At 37.7% G+C, this 20,280-nt stretch overlaps 1 protein-coding gene across 3 annotated transcripts in view; it reads right to left on the bottom strand.

The window, feature by feature from the left end:
• Positions 1-202: 202 nt before the first annotated feature.
• Positions 203-20,280, bottom strand: part of Kiaa0408 (KIAA0408 ortholog) — a 29,555-nt gene continuing 9,477 nt past the window's right edge. The window contains exons 1-6 of one of the 3 annotated variants that reach the window (XM_021660674.2): positions 19,322-19,518; positions 13,605-13,859; positions 9,236-9,574; positions 9,062-9,141; positions 5,161-6,337; positions 203-3,377 (exon numbers count right to left, since the gene is read on the bottom strand). In XM_021660674.2, coding sequence (XP_021516349.1) covers positions 3,204-3,377; positions 5,161-6,337; positions 9,062-9,141; positions 9,236-9,574; positions 13,605-13,859; positions 19,322-19,453 — 2,157 coding nt within the window. In that variant the 5' untranslated portion in view covers positions 19,454-19,518 and the 3' untranslated portion in view covers positions 203-3,203. Of the gene's footprint in view, positions 3,378-5,160; positions 6,338-9,061; positions 9,142-9,235; positions 9,575-13,604; positions 13,860-19,321; positions 19,519-20,280 lie in introns of those variants that run through there. The other 2 variants (XM_021660675.2, XM_021660676.2) reach the window with 2 other exon arrangements.

Here is a 20,280-nt window from a genome sequence, read left to right as displayed (position 1 = left end):
TAGATGGGAACAGTGAGTATGCATGCAAAGCTACATGGGGTCTGGGGTTGTATGTGGCTTTCAACAGGTTTGTCTTAAACTTTGTGATCACTTTGGGGGCAGCCCATTAAACAATATATGCATTTAAGTTTGGACTTAAAGCTTCAGCGGTGTTCAGAGTCAGAAGAAGGAAAATAAAGACATTATTGTGTCTACAACAGTAGGTGTTTCCAAACTTATTTTATTAAATAGCTTCCAATGGCTGAAGATTTCAATATCAAATATTTTTTTTAAATCAGAAAATGTAACTAAAATAAATTTAAAGGTGTTTTTAATACTCTTTTAGGGACCAGATGTTTTGCTTTGTTTTTTTAAGACTTCGTGGTACCTGGTTAAGTCATTTATAGAAGTAAATCATCCTTTGGGGGAAATGGTAGCAAAATGAAACATTGTTTTCATGACTAATCAAGATGAGTGAAAGCTATGTTTGATGTGCTAAATAATACAGATAATCACTTATATTTTTATATTTGGTTTGGGGATATAAGGCAAATATTGAAAATGTACATGAAAGTGCAAACACACACATAGAGGGAGAAGGAGAGTGTATCGGGGAGAGGAAGAAAGGGAGCAGCAGGAGAGAGAAACTCAAGGTCAGCTAGAAGTTTAAAAATTCCCTGTGAGAAAGACTTTTTTTTTTTTTTTTTTTTTTCAAAACCTGCTAAGGAAAATATCCCTAAATAGACATTCCTAATGAAATGTTTCTGTAAATGATTAGGAGTTTTTAAACTCAGGGATGATGGTATAATAAAGGTTATGCTTTAGGGGGAAAATGCCTACATAGAGTAGAAAAAGTACCAGTTAAAAAATCACAGTAATTCAAAAAATATTTTCAATGACAATTTCCATTTACCTGGTAAGTTTGCCCATAAAATTTACAAACTACTTTAAAAGTCAGCATAGACTAATCAATTTGTTTTAGTTTCTTTAGTTTTCTAATCAAGGGATTGGACTAACTTCAGCTCTAGTATTCTATGATTCATGTTAATATGAGGTATTAAAATGGTCCCATTGGTTCATTCAAATGATAATAGAAAAGGCGGCTTAAACTCACGAAGCCCAGCAATGTAATTTTTTGTTTGTTCAAAACATAGGAAAGTGGTCAGTGATCAAAGACACTACCAAGCTCCTAATCCACTCAGGTTCCACTCAGTAACCCTGCTTCCGAGCCTGCATGGCCGCCAAATATATTACACTGTTTCATTTTACTAAAGACTCCAAGGATCCCAGGCCCCCCACTGCGGGAAATCTTTCTTATTTTGGGGATGAGATCGCTAACTTCCCATTTTGAGAGGAGACCTCAGCATCCTGATTTAAACATGAAGGTGGGGGCTACTGATCACTGGGATATGGGGATGCAGACGAACAGATGTGTCCACAGTGATATTTTTGGTTTATCATTTCACGCCCCCAAGGAACCATTTTTTCAAGTGTTTTCTCTCTTCTAGTGGAAAAATACAGAAGACTAATGCCTGGTGTCTAGGCTACCCTCCTGTGAGAGAAAAAGTCCCTGAAAGAAGGAAGAATGAGGAGAGTGGACTTGTAACCATCATGATCTGTGCCAAAATCACATTCTAGACAGTTAATTCCACTTAAGCCCTGGAAATCTTCCTGCTGTAAACCATGAATCTAGCCATGCTAGAGTCTCAAGCCTTTTAAGGCAATCTGTTATTTAAAATTATTTACTTTATTTCAAGGAATGGTATATAATAAGGTGGCTAGGGTATCATAAGGAGAAAGCCCACTGATTTGGTTTAGCATGAGAATTTCTTAACTTTTTTGGGTGAAGTAGAGTTAATATTTAACTAACCATATAGTATGATTGCTTTTAAATGGGAACAATGAATAGCAAAGCTGTTTCTAAGACCATACGTGTCAGATTCTGAGTACCTCAACTTGCCTACTTCTGTGCCACTTCTCAGCATTTCATGCATCTGGTGTAAGCAAATTGTAGCCAAGGTATACCTCACTGTTTCTTATATTCTGTTGATGCTCAAATTTAGCGTAAGGCTTTTTCTTTTACACAGTATAAGAAATATAGAATAACTTAGCTGTCAATGAAAAACTGAACCCGATCACCCTAGTTAAAAAACAAAACAAAACAAAACTGAATTCATCTTTTATCTACCATTTTTGGGGAAAGAATTAGAAAAAGGGGACAAACGCAAAGCAAATGACTTACCTCTCTACAGAGATAGAACTCCCAGGTAAAGCAGAGAACTGGAAACTTAGCACAATTTTAACAAAAAATTAAAGTTCAGCACAATTTGATTCCTTTCCATATCTCATTAAGAAATGTTTGAATACTGAGAATGACAAAATCAATTCATCATTCTGTCCTGTCATTATTAAGGCAGTCTTATGATACTAGATCTGAGAATCAAGTATGCAGTTAAAGCCATGTGAGACTACCAGGTGACATACAAAATTATGTGAAAGTGTCTTCTGCTTGCTTTAGAAGGCTGAGATATTAAACCTGTGACATTTTTATTTAAACAAAAAACACAATAGTATCAGTTACCTTCATATGGGTTAAAATGCTATTTAAGATTGATTTCTGGAAAACTGCTAATGTTAGTTTTATGTATAATTCTTATTTTTCAATGTAGTTGATGGCCAAGGAAGCGGTTAAATAATACATCAATGTTAAACGTCTTAGGTGAATACCTATCAAAAGGTATGCAAAATATAAATAGGATTGTATATTTTCAAAAGTTATAAATAAACACAAAGAATATATAGGTCTACATGTTATAATTTCAAAGTCAACACTAGCACATAAATTTTTACCTAAATACATACCAGAATACTTGCTATGACAACACATGCACCTACAAACACATGGCCATGCACAGAACCTTGTTTTCTGCATTTGCAAGGAAAGTTAGAATATACAATATTGTACATTATGTCAGCTTAAATCATATTGGAAAGTCAATGAGGATGGCGATAAAAAAAATCTAACCTAAGAAATTAAAGTACAAGGAGATAATTATCTCATAGATTAAAAACACTGAAGACTGATGGAAAGCTAGGGTTTAGATTGCTTGTCCCAGTGATCTTGGAAGATACAGAAGAGAACAGGACTGTTTGTAAACACTCTGAATATTCAGTTTTGCAAAGGGGATGAGAACTTCTGTAATCCAGCAATCCAGGCTAGAGATCTAGAGCATCTGGGCTTCGGTTTGCAGAGAGACTTTATAGCTGTGGGCAGTCCTCCTTAAGGCTGGGGGTGCGGATGGCGATCTAGACGCCCATCTGGATGGGAGCCTGCGGTTTGCTGGTCTAGCGGGTCGGGAAAATCCTTTTCCATTGGAGGCTTTCAGTGCTATGGATTCCTACAACACAAATAAAAGCTGTAAGCAATTTACACCTGACATCTTTCTCCAAGAAATACATCCTTCTGACAATCATTATTATCATCATCATCATCATCATCATCATCATCATCAAAATAATAAAACTCTTCATGAGATTTTATACTCATGGTTATAACAGGCCTTTCTTCTTCAAGATTTTTTTTAGATTTATTTATTTTTATTTCAGGTATATATATGGATGTTTTTCCTGAATGTGTATGCATGTGCACCATGTGTGTGCCTGGTATACATGGAGGTCAGAAGAAGGCATTAGATTGCCTGGAACTAGAGATGCCATGCAGTGACTGCAAAAGAACAGCAAGTGCTCTTAACTGTTGAGCCATATCTCTAGCTCCTCTAATTGGCCTTGTTGTTAAAGCCAATATCCTTGCATCTGAGACAGGCAGTGAGGACAGACTCGGGTGCCACCAATTCACTCATAGCCAAGCAATAGCCTTGAATTTTTATTGTCCCTTTGGAGACTTCAATTTAATTCACAGGTGTTTTTTTGTTTTTGTTTTTTTTTTTTTTTAATGAAACAAAGCAACACAAGCTGTTCCTAAATATCTATAGTAGAATAATGGCTCCCAAATCTCTGATCAATGACAAGGAGGAAGTGTTCAGCATCTGTTTTTAGTTCGTGGGAAATTTGTTGGTTTGTGTTTGTATGTCTCTAGTCATAGGTCCTACAGATATATGGTTTCGATGAAAATGAAGAGGAATACAAAAGTCAGAGAATTATTTGAAATTCTGGCTAATGATAACAATGCACAATACAATATCTTATAAGTCATGTTGTTTAAATTACATATACAAAAGGCAATTTTGTATAAGTCATCATAGTAAATAACAACTTGCTTGACCTTTACCTTTACAATTAATGAAGACTATGGATGTTAAATGCATAAAGACAGAAGGCTAAAGGTCTATTTAAATACCCACTTTTCTGTTAATTTCCATGCAAAAACTATTTATGACTAGCTGTATTTTGTAGACAGTCTTTTAGTGACACAAAAAATAGTTACACAAGATATTGTCTTAAATGATTGTCATACCCCCCCACACACATTTATGTGGCTAACCCGATGAGGATATTAGTCATACAATCGGAAAAAAGTCTGAACCAATCATAATTGAGAAAATGAAAGTCATTAAAAATATGTGTACTGAAAATAATAAACCTTTAGAGTAAAACTCTGAAATCAACAGATACGTATCCTGATTTTCTTTAAAGAAAGGAAACAAACAAATAACCTTCCCTGGGTTCTTGAAAGCATATTATATAAATTTTATATCTCTCTCTCTCTCTCTCTCTCTCTCTCTATCTATCTATTATGTTTGAGGCAAGGCCTCACTACATAGTCCCAGATAGCTGGAACTCATTTTGTAAAACGCTCCAGTCTCATAGAGATCCACTTCCTTCTGCCTCCTGAGTGTTGAAATTAAAGGCACAAGTCACCACAGGTGTCCCTGAGATTATTTACTTAAAAAATAATACACTAGCTTGAGTTTTAAAACCATACCCTCCGCTCACATTAAGCTGAGCTCTCACAGATAGCCAAGACACTAAGAAGATGTCAAAATATGGCCTCATTCTACCTACATAATCACGTGATTACATAAGGTGGATGTAGTTCTTGCTTTCTCAACTGAGTCACCTTGTTTGAATCTCCTCCTTGCTCCACTAGCTTATCCCCATGCAAAGCAAACACCCCACCTGATGCATTTTTAAACATTGACTCAGTATGTTGCCACCACTTACATCAGAACCACATTTGGTCCAGTTATCCCTGCAGCATTTTGAGTTTTGCAGTGCAGACCCTGTCTCGGGCTCATAGGTTTTCAGCAGCTTTTCCACAACACCGTAATTTGATCTGGGATCAGCTGACCTCGGTCGGCTAGAAAAATTGCTTGGTCTCCAATCATGTTCATGGAACATATGCCGATAGCTGCTGGGACTCATATGTGCCTGCATTTGTTTGACCAGGCCTGTTGTGGATACTTTTGTGGGATCACTGAATATATTTTCCATGGGCCTAGGCATGAGGTCACTGTCTTTCAGAGCGCTGTTCCCACTGTTGCCTTCTGGCATGTCACCTCTGTGAGTAGAGGTATCACAGGCATTGAGATTGTCAGATGACTTTGTGTAGCTTTCACTTCGCTGTTTTGCTTGACAATTTCTGTCTGTTCTGAATACAGTTCTGTTAAATTCATCAATCTTTGCTGCCAGTTTTTCATTCCTTGGAGTCCTTTCAAAACTGCAGTTGTAACTTATGACTGGGTCCCTCTGTTTCACTGAGGTAAGAAAGTCATTTTTCACATGAAGATCAAGATGCAATTTAATAGGGTTATCTGGAATCACCTTTTCCACTTTTGCTCTGTTCAGAGTAAGACCAGTTTTTTGAGATGGAACAGAAGGGCACTCCTTCGTACCTATTACAGTGTCGCATGACCACATAGTAAGTCCAATGTCTTCATTACCTGGAGGCTTGCTATCTGCTTTGACTTCTGATGTCAAAGAGGAAAACATGGTGCTATCTTTTAAACTCTTGCTTTCTTGTGGAAACAATGAGGACTGCCTCAAAAGGAAATGAGGATTGCAATTCCTTCTGTTTTGACTCTCATGGGCCACCCACCTGTGGTATAAACTTTCCTTCAGTCTCTCTTGGGCTTGTTCAGAATATGAGCTGTTGAAATTTCGAGAGGTACTTCTTGGTGGGGGAATTGGAGGAGTTCCATTTCTTTGTAAATCAATGGTACCACCTCCACAGTTTTTCATAGACTTGCTTTGGAGTCCATTGACACAGCTCAGATTGCTTTTCTGCCTTTCTTTCTCCAAACTGGTTGGAAGAATGCCCTGGCCATTGCTGATTAAGTGGTCCCCATGAGGCAGAGTGATTGCATTTGGCATTTCCTGAAGAGCAGGATCTGATTTCATCCTAAACAATTATAAATCAAGGATTATTAGTGACAATTTTCTTTTCAAAATGAGCTTTGAAAAGAAGCCATCGTTTTATAAAATGCATTTTTGCCATAAAAAAGAGTCACAATTTGCTAAATGTTTTATTTATATGCACACATATGTATATGTGTCTGTTTCTGTGTACATAAACATATGTGTGTCTGTTTCTGTGTACATAATATACATACATACATACATACACACACACACTATATATATATATATATATATATATATATATATATATATATATATATCTTAAGTCCACTTATTGCAAGCCCTCTTTATTGTAGGCTAAAGTCTTAAGTGATACATTCATGGATCTAACCTGAAACCTCATGCTATATTCAAACTAGGCAATGTAGTCTCTTGAGTTTTTGTTCTGCACATTCCCATTTCTACAGTCTTTCTCCTGATATACCTCTTCTTCCCCTTTTCCTATGCAATTTCTACTGATTATTCATAATTCCTATTCAGCCTGTCCTTTTCTCCTTGGATTTTTACATTGAGGATAGTGTTAGTCTGAACAAAGTCTCATGAGCACTAGGTAACTCCAAATGGAGGGAGTCATTTGAACTTGTAAGGAAAGTAAGGTTGTTTAGTGAATCAAAAAAAGGGAACACAAAGAAATGGGCTCTGACAAAGTGTGTCCACTGAGAGAACGAAGAGCACCCTGGATAGATTTAAAGCAGGCTGAGAGATAATGAGCGACACAGAAACATTAGTCATGCCAAATCTTAGAACAGTGTCTGTAAGCCACATGGTGAGGTTTTGGAGTGTTTTCTGGAGGCCATTGGGGAGACCATGAAAGCTTCACATTTTAATGTTTTTGTTTTTTTGAGAATTTCATACAATTTATTTTGGTCATATTCTTTGATCTTCCCACAACTCCTCCCAGATCTTCCCTACCTCCCTTCTCACCCAACATTATATTCTTCTTCATCATGACAGTTTTATGTTATATATGATTTGTAAATGAAAACTGTCAAGTCTTTGCATAAGAAACAAACAGAGCAATAATGCGGACTAACCAACAACAACAAAAAAATCACATAATAAAAATAAATACTCAACCTGTAAAGAGCTTCTATGACAACTTACAACGAAGTTCAAAAAGCAAACACTAACAGCGAGTAGAAGGAAAGCTCAGTGGAAAAACATAGGGCTGTGCGCAGTAGTAACAAACTCCATTGCAAGTCAGCTCAAAAATTCCAAGTTCTCACAGCTGGGCACGGTGGTATGCACCTTTCATCCCAGCATTAAAGGAGGCAGTGGCCTGCAGATCTCTGTGAGTTTGTGGCCAGCCTGTTCTACAAAGCGACTCCAGGACAGCCAAGGCTACACAGAAGAACCCTGTCTCAAAAAGCTAAAAAAATAAAAATAAATAAATAAATTCTCAGTTTTCTGACAGGTAAGTAATAATAAGAAATCTCATTGTTGTGGCATTCTAAGAGAATATCAGAGTTTTCAATGAACTAAATATTGATACAGAGTAATCCACACTTACTATACACAGAATTCCAAATTGTTATTTTTAAGTTAGCTAGAATTCATTCTTAAAACTACACAGTGATTCTGACCTAAAACAAGAATTTGTACTATGTAGACACGTAGTGTGTTGTTTTGAAAAGTACATACGTCTTTATCATATACCCAACTGTTGAGAAATAAATGACCAAGGCATGGAATGTTGAAACAGAACATCTTACATTGTTCAAACACCACACTAATAAATTTGTCATAGTTTAAAAACCAGTTTGACTAGATTTGCCTAATTTTACATTCTTCCCCTGGTCAAACACTCAGATAAGAAGGAACTGCTCAATTCCTATCCAGAAAGGCAAAGAGGATGGACATCAGAAGAAGGAGAAAAGAGGGAACAAGTCAGGAGCCTGACACAAAGGACCTCTGAAAGGCTCTGCCTTGCAGAATATCAATGCAGATGCTGAGACTTATGGGCAACCTTTGGGCAGAGTGCAGGGAATCTTTGGAAAAAAAGTGGGAACAATAAGATCTGGAGAGGACAGGAACTCCACAAGGAGAGCAACAGAACCAAAAAATCTGAGCACAGGAGTCTTTCCTGAGACTGATACTCCAACCAAGGACTATGCATGGAGATAACCTAAGACCCCTGCACAGATGTAGCCCATGGCAGTTCAATATCCAAGTGGGTTCCATTGCAATAGGAACAGGGACTGTCTCTGACATGAACTGATTGGCCTGCTCTTTAATTACCTCCCCCTGAGGGGGGAGCAGCATTGCCAAGCCACAGAAGAAGACAATGCAGCCACTCCTGATGAGACCTAATTGACTAGGATCAGAAGGAAGGAAAAGAAGTTCTCCCTTATCAGTGGACTTGGGGAGGGGCAGGCATGCAGAGGGTGGAGGAAGGGAGGAATTGGGATGGGAGGAGGGAGAGAACCACAGGGGGGATACAAAGTGAATAAAGTGTAATTAATAAAGAATTAAAAAAAAGAAGGAACTATAGGAGAGGACACCTATTCATATGTTATAGCCCTACCTTAACTGAACACCCAAAGAATACAGTACAGTATTCCTAATACTTAAGTTAATAAACATACTAGAAGATTGCTTTCACGAATTCATGAGTTAAGATATACATGATGAGGCAGTGTTGATTCACTGACTGTAACATCATCCAGGTTTCCCAGGCTACAGTGATCGCAAGTGCCAGCCCTACCTTCTGTGGTGAGAGCGCTTTCGGATTTCCTCCTGAAAGGTACATAATTCTTCACTAACCTTTGCGAGTTCTTCGAGAGCCTTCATACATAACACATAAAAGAGAGCTGTTGTTAGCATGCTGGCATGTAAATACTTGTGTAGAAACAGCTCCTGGCCGACCCAGCTTACTTACTGTGTTGAGGGTGACAGAACAGTCTTTACTCTCCTTAGAAGTCCTCATTCCAGCCCAGGCCTCACATGCCTTCTGTTCTGTGGCCAAAGGATTCTGAAGCCCTACTTTGGCTTCTGTGCATGTATTTTGTATTTGAGACACTTCTTCACTGAGGAAGTCCTTTTCTGTCTTGTTTTCCTTTCCCAGAACATCTCGGTGATTCTTCACTCTCAATTCATATTGTCCTGAATTGAAGGGATTTGGAGGAAATTCCATTTTATCTCGATCATGGTCAAGATCAATGACCTTAGAATGTTCACGCATGTTCATTTGTCTTCGAAGCTTTACTTCCTGGCAAAGCTGTAAGAAATAAAAATTAAAAATTTGTTTTTCCTAATTTACTTGATCAGAATACATACACACATACATACATGTATATATCTATTTCCAGGTCTATATAAAGGAAGTCTCATTATGTAGCCCTGGGTAGAGGTTGCCACTCATTCTGAAGAACAGAATGGACTCAAACACCCAAAGATCTACTTGTCTTTGCATCTGAGTACTAGAAATAAAGGTGTGTGTCTCTATATCCAGCTTGAACAATATTCTCAATACTAACCATATCATTTTAAATTTCTTTTGCAATATTACTATATACTACCATGGGTATTAATGCTTGTGCATGCATGCAGTGCCTTTAAAGCAGGTATTAGCTAGAACAGGCTTTGGTGAACCAAGACTAGTTTTAGTACGACAATGCATAGACACTACATTCTGTTTTTCTGATTAAAAATCAACTCATTAAAAAAATAAAATAAGCCTGGGTCTATCCAAAATGCAAAAGCACATTTGCAAAATTATACTGACCCAAATCAATTACTGGCTGTTCTTCTAGCTGATTTCTGATATAACCAGACTTTAACATTAATAAAGCCAGTATTCTAAACATATGATTTTCTATAGCAATATTACCTGTCTAAATAGCTGACAGTATCATATTGTAAAACATAGCCTCCCCTCTAAGTAAGCTCTTATTAACATTTCCCTTCAGTTAATCAACTGCATTATTGAAGGTTAGATATCATCGTGATATCTTTAATGCCACAATGATGCATATTCTTTTCTAATTAAAACAAGTGCATCAATGTTCTTCATGATAAAGCAAAGCTCTAAAGCTTGGACCATTTATTGCCTCCATAAAGACAATCACAAGTTATTTTCTTAAGGGCACTTAGTTAAATCAGACATTCTGTCAGCTCACCTCCAAAATAAAGGAGAGAGTGGCATTCTTGTGAGGCTTACAACTTGGAAAAGCTTATCATATTTCAAAACAGACTGCCAAATTATTTTGAAGCAAATGTCTTTATATTTCAAAAACACAATAAATGTTTGTAATAATAAATTATATGCTTACTCAAAATTCATTAATATTTCCAGTTGAGAAAAGCACTATAAATAATTAATACATTAAGGATTCATGGTTGTAGTTGGAGTTTGTGATTTTGTGGGTTTCTTTTTCTTCCACTCTACTCTACCCCTTTTCTTCTTACCTTTCAACTCCCTAACACTAGACATGAGGGAAAAGAGGATAGAGGGGGAAAATGGTGACATTACTGTTAGACTGCTTCCTTCTCATGAGCGGCTTTGAGTTCCTTGGGGCAAATTCGATCTTCACCATCAGGATATCTAGTTTCTTCTTGTTGTTTCATTGTACATGACTACTTAACAAAATGCAACCAACAGCATCCAACCAGCAAGCAGCAGGCAGCAACCCTTACTGTCTCTCAGGGCCCTAGAATTTATATATTCTCTGAGAAGTCCCCAGAATTTGAAGACACTGTCTGCCCCTGGCAAAATCAATCATGCCTCTGCTAGAGCATAAGGAAGTCCTAGTCACCCACTGCATAGCAGCCCCGTATCCCCACACCTGGGATTAAAACAAATACATATCCATGCAATGTTTCTGGGGTTTTAAATAATTCAAAATTATAACATTCTCACTACACACAGTACTTTTAGATGTCTAATATTGATAAAAATCTTAGTCAGTCATCTCATTGACTAAAGTAAGGGTGCCACCAGACCACAGCAATAAATCGATTGTTTGATACCTACAAAATTATGCCCACAAAATTTCCTCTACTGAACTGATCTTCAATCTGAGTGGTGTAAGAAACAACCCTCTAAAGTGCCATGATAAATTTGAGGACATTATTAGTGGTGGTGTACTCTCGTAAGAATTCCTAAATAGTCAGCACTCAGGAGGCCAGTCTCTGTTAGTGCAAAGCCAGCCTAGTCTACAAAGTGAGTCCAGGACATCAAAGGCTACACAGAGAAACCCTGTCTCAAAACAAACAAACAAACAAACAAACAAAAAATTGCTGTATTTTCAAACCCAGAGGAAAATTGTGCTATTCATGACACATGGCTTTTCATTTTGCATCTGATAACTATATTAGACTCTAGAAAGACCCACTACCATATGCTGTATACAGTTCCTTCTCCTGTATTAATCTCATCCTTCAATTTTTGCTTTGGCATACTTTACCATAGATGTAATTTTATGCCATTGTAACTTCTCATGAATACTTGGCAGAAACGAATTTTAAAAATGAGTACATTGTCATGAATGGAGAACTATTTGTTTGGTATATGGAATTTGTCTTCCTTGACATTCAGCCCTTTTCCATGACTAAACTACCATTCTACCAAAGGACCCAAGCAGAAAAGACTGTAAAGTCAACACAAAATTTTCAAGATGCATATCAACTCAGTGTATTCATAATCAGATGTAGATTATTCCAAGTTTCAAATGGCCTGAATGAATGCGGACAAGGGCTTAGCAGAGATGCACATATCTTCATGCCCGATACTAAATGCTTGCAATAGATGATATCATTACCTAACATCATGGATGTTACAGACACATACTCAGAGTCTACACATCTCTAGCTGTGGCTCAATATCTTGCAAAAATTTAATTCTAGAACCGAGTAATTTTAAATAATCATTCTATATTTGCTAAACAACAGATATGTTAGACAAAAATACTACATTATGTTTGCATAATCATATGATTGCCAAATATATATATATATTTTAAGGAACAAGTGTCAATTATCTATATCCTGTGAAAATATTTCCTTGCTTTCTTCTCAGCGTTTTAAAACTAGCTTTGTATACTGTAGACCATTATGTATATGACCAGAGGAAGGCGTACAGTGCTTGGATTGAGATTTTCTCTATGGTCAGTACCAATAGCACATTTTGCAAACATGCTCTCAACTATGTCATTTTAATCCAAATATGAAGTCCCTGGGTAAGAGGAGAGTGAAGGAAGCCAGTAGAAAATGTTTCCCAAATTTTAGAGGGTCACAGAGTAGATTTGTCTTGGGATCATTAATCATAGATGCCTCACCTGATTTTAGATGAAGGATATAATAGCCCATTTCCTTCACCGTTTTTTTTTAGCATACAGCGTTTTCACTGTGTACTTTATTCACAACCTATTTTCTGTTAATAAGAAAAAAGTATGCTTGCACTGTAAACACACAAAGCATTTACTTTGCTTATCTGCTAAATGAGGCCCAGGAATCTGTTAAGTAACTGTTTTGTTAAGTTGAATAAACTATAAAATTTAATACTACATATATAGTTTTAATGTATACATTAATATATATATATATATATATATATATATATATATATATTTGGAGAAAGCCTGAATGCACACCAAAACGAATGTGGAAAGGAATATTTCAGGCCAATAAAGGGGTTGACTAGGAGATTAATGAGAATAAAATGACTGAGAGCCATAGGATATCTTTTGAAAAACTTATTTCCAAGTGTGTTAACATGTAGAGGACCCTTGCCAGAGTATATCTGATGTGCACTACCACTTTACTTTTTGACATAGGACACACCTTTTGATGTTGCTGAGTAAGTAACTTGACATCCTTTGGTATGCATCACTCATACATCATCTCAGGAATGGTCTTTACTATAACAGAGCCAAGTTATAATCTTGATACTATATGCCTCACCCATTACTTTCTTGCATTTCTGTTTTAGGTTCTAGTGTCTGAACATTCATGCAAAATATGTACATTACTTTCGGGACCATGCCTCAGAAATCAGAGAATGGTAAGTTGATATATGGTAGAGTAACATTGCAAAGTCTTCGTTTTCATGCAAGACTATGAAATAAATGTGGTGTTAGAGATACCACTAGGTGGGGTTATGCCAGTACTGATCCAGTAAATGTCATGAGACAATTATTTCTTTGATGGAAGAAGAAAAATGAAAAGGTTCCCAATATAAAACGAGTATCAGCAGGATTTTCATTTTGAGCTTAGAGTTTAGGGTATATTTAAGACAGATCAAGCCTTACCTCTTCAATCTTCTTCTGCATGACCTTCCACTGACTTTCCCATTCTCTTCTTTCATTGTCAAACTGGTCCAGTAACTCCATCTTTTCCTGATGCCATTTGGCATCTGTGTTCTCCCACTGTTTATGAGGGTCCATGGCAACTGTGGGAGTGCCAGCCAAGGGGTCTCTGCTCATCTCGGCCTTCTCTTTGCTGTTTCTTGGAAGCATGGAACTGTTTTGATTTGACGTGGTCTCACTTGCCTTTAAAAATAAAGCCTGAGATAAACATAACAAGACAGAATCCCAGGTTCATATTCTTTCCGGCAACACATCATTTTTGTCAAGAGTCAGTGGTATAAGTAAACTATAGGCAATTAAACACAAAAGAAGGGAACAGATATCAAAAATCTGTTTATAAAGGAGTTTTTTTTTAAACACAGCCAGTAAAGTACTATTGTCCTAAGACCTTTTCCTCTCTTTCGATACTGCCAGCAAAATCATAGTGGACAAACTGGTTAGGTGCACATGTGAGACATAAATATTTCTTTAACTAACTGCGTAACATAAAACTAGACTCTTTTCATAAATGTTCAAGAGTCTGAGTATGAAATACAACTGTGCAGTTGCATCTGCCTAGGTGTGCTGATTCCGTAAAAAGGGAATAAACTCTTTAAGCGATGGTGATACTTAGTTGCATACTCCCAGGATTTAAGATCCTGAGCCAGTTCAGGGTAACTGTCTTAATTCTGTATTCAGAGATCAAACCCGTGTCAGCTGTGAAGACTCAAAGCAGATTGTCATATTGAGAGACTCATGTCTCAGCAGGAAACCAGCCCAATCTTAGAAATGAAGTGAAGGTCATTATTTTACTTCCTCAAGTGAAATCTAAAGTATCATTATTACTCTGGGAGAATTTTAACGTGTTAAAATTTATTTATGACCTCTTTTCTTTCCCCTGGACTAAATGTGTCTAGAGGAATAACTGTAGGAAGCCGCTTTCTTATGTTACACTAAATAGTGACCAAAATAACTTGATTTCTAACATGCATAATATAAATATTTAGGGTTTTCTGAAACAATTAAAAATATCAGATATGGGGTTTACTGAGATGGCTTGGACTTTAAGATTGCATACTGCTCTTAGAGAGGACCCAAGCTTAGCTCTCAGCCCCTTATTGAGTGACCTACGACTAGCTGTGACTTCAGCTTCAATGAATTCAATAGCTTTTTCTGAAGTCTGTGGTCACTTACGCATATATGTGGTCACATACATGCACATGCCCTCCAACACACACATATGCACACAGTTAAAAATAAACCTTAAAAGACCAGATATGTAATTCTGTGATAGGCTTAGATATTTTTTAATATTAAAGTAATGATGTTGTAGAGTTATTATATACTTTAGATAGCATAACAAATGCACAGTAATTAAAAAAAATTAAAAAAAAAAACCTTCTACTTTGGACTTTAAAAAATCTTGCTTTGTCTGAAGAAAGTTTTTATTAATAAAATCATGTATGTTTGTAGTGAATAGAGAATATTTACAAATAAATGACTATTACATCAGTAAGAAACAGAGTGGTGTGTAACTCAGCAGGCTCACATGCTTATTTTGTCATGTCCTTGGGCTGGTCAGCAACCCCCCCCCCCCCCCCCGCGCGCCATACACATACACACTGGAAAAAGGGAAGACAACAAAGCAAAACCCGCAAATTCTGATTCTTCACTTTACTAATATATGGCCACAATGCTACAATGTTTTTGCTACTTATGCATGAATCTGCCAGTAGTCAATGTTGTGGTGTTTCTGGAAGAATTAAGTCTGCATGATTATGTAGTAAGAACAACTTTGTATTCACAGAAGATAGACGCATCTTTCACACCCCGCATACTAGATGACCATGAAAGATAACTTTTTGTCAGGCCTCTCTAGTCAAGATAGGAATAGATTATTATAGAGCAGAAGGAACTGAAAACATGGCTGTTTATGCAAGGCTCCATTTCTTCATAAAATAATTTTATTAATGTTAGTATCTATAGTTTCTCAAAAACCATTACCAGTGACACTTTGATACTTTTTACATATTTCCTTGGTACTCACAGTGTAATTATTTATTCAGTCAAGAAAAGCAAACAAGTTTAAATTTAGTTGCAAACATGTTCTCAATATCCTTTTGCCATTCATTTGTGCGCTGTTTCTAACCTCATTTTCTTTCCCATTATTACTGGTTTTCTTTCGTTATTCTCCCCGCTTATACAAGAGACCATGAAAATCTAACAAAATGAAAATAGCAAACAGTTTACAGAGTTTGGTCTTTTGTTTTGCTTTACATAAACTTTACAATTTTATCTAGTGATACTTTAGGTTTATCTAAAACCTGTTCCCAGGAAAAATCGTCTGGGTTTGTTTTGAGAATGGAAGACTGATTTCAAACTATCCATAACAGACTGAGCTGAAAGTATCTCCCTGACTAGATAGAATTGCCTCTGGGACTTCTTAGGAAAATTGGAGCGGTCTGAGACATCAAGAGATAACTACAAATTTACCAAAGACATTATAAAAAGGTGGTGGAGTAATTACAAGAAATGCTTTGTCCCAGCTGTGTTTAAATATTGGAAATGCACCAAAATCATCCTCATATTGATTTACTATAGTCATATATGGGTGCAAGTTCCCTTTCATTCCTAACTCATCTTGAACAATACACATCAGCGTTTAAAGGTGTCAAGCCCTTTTATCTTTATCTACGAGAAGATGATCCAGAAATACTCTAGATCAGTGTTATCTCTAATAACATGAATATGTTACCCAGGAAGGATGTATCTGCAGAGAGTCAAACTCATCAGAGTTGAAGGGCCAGTCTACACAGCCTCCCCTTTCCAGAGCCGCAATAAAACCTAGTTCCTCAAAGGTCACGGCTATGATTGAAAACCAGCCACAGCCATTTCATACAAAAAAGAAAGCTTTCCAGAAAGTTTATTTACAGCCATTTCTGTGTAAGTGTTTTTAGCGGGGCTTTCCTTTGCTTTGCCAGCATCTCTCTGTCATTTATGTAAACATAAATGTTGCTGTAACACGGCAGGGGATATTGTACAGTCCTCTGTAATCAACATGTACATTAATGTCCACTTCAACACAGGGAAGGTACTGCACCGACCTTTAAAAACAAAGTATGTGCAGGGCATAGAAACATTCCGAAGAGTAAGCAAGTGGGACAGTGCGTAAGAAGACTGAACACTGCTGTTCTCACAGTGAATTCTTCATACATGGTGATTTCTTCCCCTTGCCCTTCCTTCATCTTCCCTCTTTCTCTGCATCCTTTCCTTCACCCATCTCCATGTAACCCACTTTCTTTTTCTCAAGTAAAACAGATTGTTTCAAACATTGGAACACGTTTGTCGGAAGCAAGTCTAAATGTGTGAACTATTACATTCCCTTTGATTGTGTCTTGCTTTGGCATTTTTCAGTTTTCTTAAGGATATATGCCAAGTATTGAGTTCAAAGCAATTTGTTGCTAGTAAAAAGTTGAATAAATATTCAAAGCTGCTTCTTGTTAACATTTAAAATTGAGTTTTTAGAATGTCATGCTAAAGGGTCAATTTTGTGGGGACAGAATGTTCTGTGATTAGAAGCTTCAGGGTCAAGTGGATTCGCACATTCAAAAGCTTGGCTTTAGTGCTCTCCACTGAAGCAAATATAAAAGTTCTCTTTGTTCTTAACTGTCACTCTTTCCCTCCCACAGATTTTGGCATCTCTGTGGGAGAGAAGAAAGGATTTGTGTATTTGCATCCCCTTTCCCATATCCCCTTGCTGTCTGTTTCATTTCAGCTTTCCCAAACTTCATTGAAAAATTCAAGTTTTATTAGAGGAAATGTGGAAGGACTGAGGTACATGCATTTGTTAGTCTCTCCCCCAGAAAAACTAAACTAGCATTGTGCAATCCCTTTTAACCTACTTCTCCTCCCTGAAGCCCGAAGCCAGGATTATAAAAGGTTGGTAATGGGTTGCACAAGTGTGGTGATAGGGAACAAAAATGGTTTAGCCATGTCCTGCCAGGAAGCAAAATTTAAGAACAGCCAAGGGGTCTCCCAGAGTATGAATGATAAAATTCAAACTTTGATTGTAATCACCTTTTGGCTTGGGGAAGCAAAGATCTCAAAGTAGTAACAGCCTTGAACAGGGGATATAGTATTCCCAAGATCTGCCTCAGTTTGGTCATTATACTTCTTTTTGTTTTGTTTTGTTTTGTTTTTTCAAGACAGGGTTTCTCTGTGTAACCTTGGCTATCCTGGACTCACTTTGTAGGCCAGGCTGTCCTCATACTCACAGAGATCGAGCTGCCTCTGTCCCCCTAAGTGCTGGGATTACAGGCCCGTACCACCGCACCTGGCTATAGTCACATTTCTTTACCTGACATGTGCTCAGTTCTTTCTATATCACGGTTATGAACCATTTTAAACTCCATCTTCCCTGCTGAAACTGGATTTTAGCCATGCAGACTATGGAATGTCAGGAAAGGTTACTCTATTGCTTCTTCTCCAAGGAGAATCCTGCTCTGAGCACTTGTTTGGTGCCCTCTTATTTTCTTTTTCTCTAAGCATATTATCTTTCTTATAATTCAAATTCCTCACACACATGAGGATGCATGAAGGACTATCAGAGACAGCAAATACTGCCAACCTCACAGTTCCTAGAAGAAATTATATGGCCTGGCTATGTCTTGCTCCTGGTGAATTTTGAAGGATCAGGAAGCCCTGTGCCTGTACCTCCAAGTACTACATCATTTGTCCCCAAAATTCCTAGCTCACTTCCCAGGTTATTATCCATCACTGGTACCATTTCAGGGAATGAAGGACTCCCATTCCTCCTCTGTTGTTCATCAAAAACTGCACCTATCCAGAGACATCCCAATTTGATTATATTAGAAGATAAAATGAAAAAAACTCCACTGCTTTTCATTGCTGTTTCTGCCACCTCCTCATTTTCTAGCAAGGTCAAAGAGATATAGCACATCCAATTCCAAATTGGAGTCGGTTTTATTTGCTTATTTTATTACCATTTTTTATTCTTGGCTCTCCAGTTATTAATATTTCAGTCCAAGCAATAGACACATCAATTTTAGTTTCCTTAACTGCTAAAATACAGGCTTTGATTAAAAACAACTTTTGGCTCTGGGAAGAAAAGCTCTAAAAAGTAATAATAACCTTGAGCAGAGAGTGTACCGCTGTGATTTCTTGCAGACTCCAGTGCCTCTGAGCTCACATTACACAAACACTTATCGTGGGTAGCAGCAGTCATCCTGGATGAAACTACATTTCTTAAGAATTTCAAACAGCAGCAAACTCATGGGTTGTAAATTTTATGTTGCAAATATTAAAAATAATTCCATCCTACTACAAATTGCATTCTAAAAAAAAAAAAAATAGTTCATGGAAACTTATGCTGAGCGATGTTTCTGTGAGTGAGAAACACTGTCTCAGGGTGAGGATGGCACCGTCAGCCCAGGCTGGGGATATCCACCCTTCGCAGCTGAACAGGCTTCTTGCCTGAGTAAGTTGAATCCGTTATGTACCCTGCCCACTGTTCCGAGGCCCAGACACCAGGATCGGTCAGCACAGATGCTGAAATCCCACTTTCTAAACCTTATCCTTAAACGAAAATGCAGCAGCAGAAGCCCCTCGGTATCCTGCCCTAATCATTATCTCTCTTCCAAATTTGCCAGAAAGGAACATACCGTCTTGCACTTGGGGGCGATCCTGCACCCGATCAGCTCTGAGAGGCCAGTCCAGCAATGGGAGAATTGGAGCAGAGAGCTAGTTGTCTTACAGAACAGCCTCCGTGATTCTTTCTTCAAAACAAAGTCCATTCATTTCCCACAGCAGTCCTGACAGACCCTTTTGCAAACTGCACCATCAAAGGACCACTTAGCTCAGTGTCACAACAGCAGCTGGGACTCCTGTGACGTCAGGGACTTGGAGGCAGCCTTCAGGCTGCTGCTTCCAACCAGCGCCCTGTAACTGTAGAACAGCTCTCGCTCAGGGTAAACAACTCCAAGTCCAGGACATTTTTAACTTTTACAATGGAGCCCAGCACTTTCAAACTTGCCAGGAGGGAGCTGTTTGTTAAAAGCACATGATGATGATAATGGCCACATTTAATTTTCTTTTATTCGGAAAGTAACTCGTTTCTTAGGAGCAAGAACTTCCTGCAACCCCTCTTTTTCCCTCTCTCCCCTCAGTGAGCAGCAGGATGCACTTACTGGCCTAGGACGATGCGGAAAAGCCTGTCATGTAGAATGAGAAAAAAAAATACGAAACATACACACACACCAACAAGCATGAGTCAAAAAGATTTTGAAAACACACTGCATGTCTGCCTGCACATAAAATAGAAATGGGACATATATGAAGAGCGGCCTTGCATCTCTTTGGGGTTCTGTGACAGCATTATGCCTGTATTTCTTCTGTATAGTGATGTCTTTCCACAGAGGAAACAGAGGCCCTGGGAAAGGATGATACTTGTTCTTCGGGGAGGGGGTGAGAAAACTATCAAGAGTGAGATGCCTATATACTTGACCCCAGCTGAGACATACTGAATGAAGAGGGAAGGTAGCCAAAGTGTAAGTTCCCTAGACCAGATCAAACAGGCCTGTTATGGAAATGTAAAACAACTTTATCTCCCCCGATAGTTCTC

This window comes from Meriones unguiculatus, chromosome 20 (genome assembly GCF_030254825.1).
Source record: "Meriones unguiculatus strain TT.TT164.6M chromosome 20, Bangor_MerUng_6.1, whole genome shotgun sequence".
Taxonomy (NCBI): Eukaryota; Metazoa; Chordata; class Mammalia; order Rodentia; family Muridae; genus Meriones; species Meriones unguiculatus.
This window is presented reverse-complemented; position numbering and strand designations above follow the sequence as displayed.